The 6,000-nt window shown below is 37.1% G+C and overlaps 1 protein-coding gene across 2 annotated transcripts in view; it reads right to left on the bottom strand.

Annotated features, from left to right (window-relative positions):
• Positions 1 to 354: 354 nt before the first annotated feature.
• The window catches only part of SARNP (SAP domain containing ribonucleoprotein), a 76,492-nt gene continuing 70,846 nt past the window's right edge, over positions 355 to 6,000 (bottom strand). For both annotated transcript variants that reach the window (XM_056857991.1, XM_056857999.1), the window contains 2 exons: positions 2,293 to 2,382; positions 355 to 596 (listed from right to left, as the gene is read on the bottom strand). In XM_056857991.1, coding sequence (XP_056713969.1) covers positions 555 to 596; positions 2,293 to 2,382 — 132 coding nt within the window. In that variant the 3' untranslated portion in view covers positions 355 to 554. The remainder of the gene's footprint in view (positions 597 to 2,292; positions 2,383 to 6,000) is intronic.

Below are 6,000 nucleotides of genomic sequence, written 5' to 3'. Positions count from 1 at the left end.
CAGTCACCTGAGAGATGATCTTTAGGAATTATATTATTAATGGTGGCAGGGAGAAAGAGGAAGACTAGTACTTAGTCATAGGCAATATGGAAAAGGAATTAATGAGGAGATCAATGTGTAAGAAAATTGTAAGGGTGGGTATAGACTGTGCCTGATTTAACTTCAATTCGAGCCAATGATACAACAGAAATCTTAATATTCATTCTACTTCCAGTTTTTATTTTATGCAGTAGATTTTATCTGTACAAAAGAGGAGAAATGTTGGAGATTTTGTACTCCCCTCTATACACTGGCATACACTGAATACAAGTGGCTGGTAAGAGAATATGACAGACAATTCAAACTGTTGCATACTCAGAAAGAACACTTTTATTCTATACTCCAAAATGTATTTCACGTAAAAGTCCAAAGGGGAAGGGAACAATTGAACAGCTAGTTTTAAAATGCAAAGCCAACATCTGTGTAAGGAAGAAAATTATATTTCTTATTAGATTTGCAGAACAAGAATGTGTAAAAGACACACCCCAAACAGGTAAGCACTAAGACGAGGATCATCAGACGATGCCAAAACGTTCTGCCCTTTTTCTTTTCTTTGCCTGCAAATAGGAATTAAAAGAAAGGGGAAGTAAGACAAAGGGGAATGGCAAACTGTGAGCATGCGTTTTGGCACATGGGAAGGTAGAGCGTGTGTACAAAAAGCATCACATTGTTAGTTCAAGAAAGTATTTTTCATATCACATTTCACAAGGGTCACCACATTTGCAACTGGGCCTCCAACCAGAGGAAGAAATTAAATTGTAAAAGCTCGAGATACAGTGGCCTGGTGGTTGCTTCATCTTGGTGGGTTACACAAGAGAGCTATGCTAGGAACAATGACCACTTTAGAGGCCTGGAAAGCCTTCCAGGCAATGGGGAGGTGGGAAATGTAAAAGGCCAAAGGGTTAACACTCTTCTATTCATGGGGAAGGCAAGTGGGACACAGTCAAATGCATTAAATATACTCATGCGTCTCTGAGATATGCCTCTAAGTCAATACACCAGGGGCATATAAATCTTAATTTTACCAGGATAAATAGCCTGGGGGGTAACAGAAGTCCTAATCAAGAATCTCCAGGGGAAAGGTGCCATTCAGCATGCACAATACTAGAAAAAGACCTTTTTGTTTCAGGCACAGTCTCTAAGTGACCTAACGGAAAAGCATGGAATCCTTCAGACCAGAGCCCAAACACCCCCTTCCCTCAAACTGAACAGGGGGATCATTCTACAGCTAATACTTCATTTTGTAGAGCAGTGCTTGCACAACATCTGGCAAAAACAAAAAGCACCAAGCCATATCTGAACCCTATACAAGATGCCAAAGAAAAAAACTTCCTGTATATATTACCCAGGATTCATTCAAGGAAAGGGGTTCAGAGACCCAAAAATTGCTTCTCTTTCAGAGGAAAAATCTGCCCACAGCAAGAAACCCTCTTGTGACAGGGACTATGGCTCAACACCAACCACAACACAAAGAACTACCATGTTGAAAAACAAGGATCTAACTAAAATTTGTTTGTGATCAATTGTTCCCTATCATGAACCAGAAGACCCATAACAAGATAACTTGTCTGGTTGTAAAAACTTACAAAATGTGCTATGAGCAGTGGTAGCAGATAACTGCTCAAAAAACGATAAAAACCCATTAAGAGATGGGAAAAATCAAAGACAGTGAAAAAACATTACTACTTCTCTCCTTCTCCCTTGCCAATAATTTCAATAAGGAGCTTTTTAGCCACCTTGCAAGAGGCAGGCAATCGAATCCATAAATCTGGAGTGACATTACCTACTTCTTCCTCTCTCTCACCCACCCGTCCAAATTAATGGACAGAAAGCTGGATCTACTGACCCAGGTTCAAATTTTGCTTCAGCCACAAAGCTAACTTGCAGGTTTTGGACAAGTCACAAAGGTCTACTCTACTCATGAGGATAGGACAGAAAGTCCACAAGTGATAAATATTAAAATAGTGATAAAATATAACACTGAGGCAACAAATAATGACCTGATATACAACCTTTAAAGAGAAAAAGCAGCAACTTTCAAGGTCACTGATGGAAGTATCTGTATGGCCACTGAGGCCAGTTCAGGGATCTAGAAGGTGACTGAGGTCACAGGATAGGGGAGGAGAATTGCATAAAAGGGAGATAGTACCATCTTGCAGAGTGCTTGGCATTCTTAACAATTTGCTGCAGAAAACATTCTTAACCGCTACCCAGAACATTATAAAAACAGAACATGCCCCTTTTCATCTTTACCTCTGTGTCCTCTGTGGTTCCTGCCCCAGCTGAGCTTGTTACAATACCAAATCTCTCCTTTCTCTTTTTGAGCTTCTCATCATCTTCGGTCTATTCAAAAAGAAAGAAAAAATCAGTTGCCTTTGAGATCCATTTAATTGCTGATTTACTTTCTTTCTGTGCTCTCTCCAAGTCTTATAGAGCCATTCAGTGGAAGTAAGTTTTACAAGACTGCACAGGTAGTTAGTTCTCAGAACTAGATGCTAACCTAAGTATAATAAACTGCTATCTACTTCCAGAGAGATTGCACATCTGTCAAGTCTGTGATGTAAAGCAAGCCAGGTTTCTCTATTTTAGTTTCCTATGTTCAGACTTGCCCAAAGGCTGTTCCTTCCTTGGTATCCCCCCGATATGTAATGCATATGTACACTTACACACATCATATATATATAATCACATATACATAAACATATACAGCTGATTTTATCTGCCTATTTGAGTTGTAGTCTTTCTGAGTGGCACTGCTTATATGGATTTCATGCCGGATGGGTCAGCCCTGGTTAGTATTTGGATGGGAGACCACCAAGGAAGACCAGGGTTGCTGTGCAGAGGAAGGCACTGGCAAACCACCTCTTAGATTCTTGCCATGGAAACCCCCAAAAAGGGGTCGCCATAAGTCGGCTGCGACTTGACGGCACTTCACACACACATACTTATTTGACGTCTTTTTTTTTTTAATTTGTAGTTTATTTTTTTTAACTCGCACATACAAACAAACAAATACAATACAATTCGTAACTATTCAACATCACACATTATGATAAATTGGATCAAGAGGTAATGACTTTAAGAATAGTAGGTTAAACCTTTACCCATTGGAATGTATTGAGTAGTTAGAACAGGTATTTAAAATTGGGAAAAGCCAACATATCAAATTTTTCTAGGATTCTAAGAAAAGTGACTCGTGGTTGGGGTTTTCCATTTGCTGTACTTTTTCTGATATTTTTTCCATACTCAGGAAATCTTTAATACGATTCAGCCACATAGAAACTGTGGAAGGATTTTTGTTTCTCCATTGTGATGCTATTATTATTTTTGCTATAGAAATAAGAATTTGTATGAGCTGGATTCTAATCTTGGGAATTTTGGGATCATATCCTTGATTTAGTAATATGAGTTCTGGTTGTTTTGGTATGGAATAACCTGTGAGTAAAAGGATTTCTCTTAGAATATCGTCCCAAAAAGAATTAATGTGTTTGCATGACCACCAACAATGTAGGTAGGTACCCAGACTACCACAATTTTTCCAACACTTTGGAGAGAAGGAGTTATTAATATGGTTTAATTTCACAGGAGTTAGACACCACCTTTTCAACAGTTTCACCATTTGCATCTTGACAGAAACTATTCTTGATGTATAGCTGTATGATTTCCAAGTTTGTGACCAATGTTTGTCTAAAATTATTTTTCCACAATCTTTGTTCCACTTAGTTAAGTAGGTAATAACTCCTTTTTCTAATGTTTTCCCCAGTAAAATAGGATAAAGTTTTGAGATTAGGCCTTTTTGTCTATTGGTGTTTAAATTAACCAGAGTTTCAAAATCAGTTAGGGGCTTTTTAAAAGCTTGTATAAATTGTTTGTTGTTACATGAATGTTTTACTTGGAAATATTAAAACCAGGGTAACTTAGAGCTAGTACCAGCTTCAATCCTAGATTTATCTAAAAGATGTCCTGCTTTGATGATGTCTTCAAAAGTAATTTTCCCATTTGTCCTCCACCAAGTAAAGTCATTAGTGCTAAAAGCTGGCACCATTTTTGTCCTGTAAAGGGGGATATTCTAGATGGATGGGGCGCTAAAGTTTGTCGATATTTGTCCCAGATTTTTATACTGAAATTAAGAAAGGAATTCTGAGTTGTTCTGTTTGGTCTATCAGTGGGATTATTCCAGAGGAATTCAAATATTGAGACTTGTGTTCCGCCAGAGAATTCCAAGTCTAACCAGTCTGGGGCAGGCTTATCTTTCATTAGTACTATTATATTTTTGAGGTGAATAGCCTCATGGTAGAGGCAGATATCCGGGACATCTAGGCCTCCTTTCGCGGATGGAGACCGAAGTGTATTTAGTGAGATTCTTGGTTTGTGATTATTCCAAATGAACCTTTGGATCTTGTTTTGCCAATACTTCCAACAGGAGTAAGAAAACATTGATGGGAGAGATCTAAATAAGAATATAAAGTGGAGAAGAATTAAACTTTTAATAAGGTTAATTCTTTCAAATAGGGAAAGTTGTATTCTTTGCCATTCCAAATATAACTGGTTGAGTTTCTGATTTTAGTTATATTGATTTTTTCTAGATCAGCAATATTGACAGGATTGACAAACCTAGGTGGTTCCAAGTTGTAGACACCCACTTGTAGTCAAAATTCTCTTTGATTGTTGAGAAGGATTTAGGTGATAAATGTACAGGGTAAAGTTCACTTTTATTTTTGTTAATTTTTAAACCTGAAATACTGGCAAAATGCCCAATAGTTTCATCCACGAAGGGGAGTGATGAGCAGGGTTCTGTGATATAAAGAACCATATTGTCTGCGAACAGTGACAATTTGTATGTCTTGTTTCCTACGCTAATACCTTCAATTTTTGAATTAGTTCTAATGTGATGGGCGAGGGGCTCAATCGCTAATGCAAACAATAGTGGAGACAAGGGGCACCCTTGTCTGGTTCCTCTGTGTAGTCTGATTGATTCTGAAGTCAAGCCATTAACTTTTATTTTAGTAGTGGGATGAGTGTAACTTGCTTTGATTGCTTGCATAAATTTTGGCCCAAATTGCATTTTCTCTAATAAAAGAATTAGGTAATTAGTTTCTACCGAGTCAAATGCTTTTTCAATATCTAAAGAAATAATGACCGAATCAGTTTTCAAGCTTTTGCAATATTTAATGATATTCAAGGTTTTCCTGATATTGTTTGTTAGCTGCCTCTGGAGAATGAAGCCTAATTGGTCTGTATTGATATAGTTGCCTATAAACCTGTTCAGTCTGGCCGTTAAAATTGATGCAAAATTTTTTGAATCTTGGTTTAAAAGAGAAATAGGCCTGTATGAGGATGGATTTGAGAGGTCTTTTCCTGGCTTTGGTATTAAAATTGTGGCAGATTCCGACCAGGAGGGGGGAGTTATTACCCTTTCCATTACCATATTGCAAATTTCTGTAAAAGGAGAAGCGAGTAAATGAGAATTTATTTTGTAAAATTCTGATGGAAAGCCGTCAATTCCAGGCGCCTTGTTAATTTGTATTTTTTTAATAGTATCTAAAACTTCTTGGGGGGTTATGGGTTGATCTAAGAGTTTTGGTATAATCTATTGTATTTAGATAGTTCTCAATTTCTCCATAATTCCAATTGAGGTCTAGAAAATTTTTTATTTCAAGTTCGATTTATTTTGCAATAGAGCCATCTGTCAGCAAATTTCTGTTGAGAGACCAATAGTAATTTTTTATATTGGTTTTGGGATTTTTTATTGTGATCTCAACACAGTGGTGATCAGTCCATAACTTTAGTCCTATCTTTGTTGAGTTGAATAGAGGTAATATTTTTTTTTAAATCAAGATATAATCGATTCTAGTGTATGTCTCAAATTGTGAGGAATAATAAGTGTAATCTCTGCAATTGGGATTGTGGACTCTCCACAAATCAATCATATTAAATTTTTGAATTGTTATGGCTAATTTT

The sequence above is a fragment of the Euleptes europaea genome, chromosome 1 (assembly GCF_029931775.1).
Source record: "Euleptes europaea isolate rEulEur1 chromosome 1, rEulEur1.hap1, whole genome shotgun sequence".
NCBI classification, from domain to species: domain Eukaryota; kingdom Metazoa; phylum Chordata; class Lepidosauria; order Squamata; family Sphaerodactylidae; genus Euleptes; species Euleptes europaea.
The sequence above is the reverse complement of the archived record's forward strand: the minus strand, read 5'-3'. Positions and strand labels throughout refer to the sequence as shown.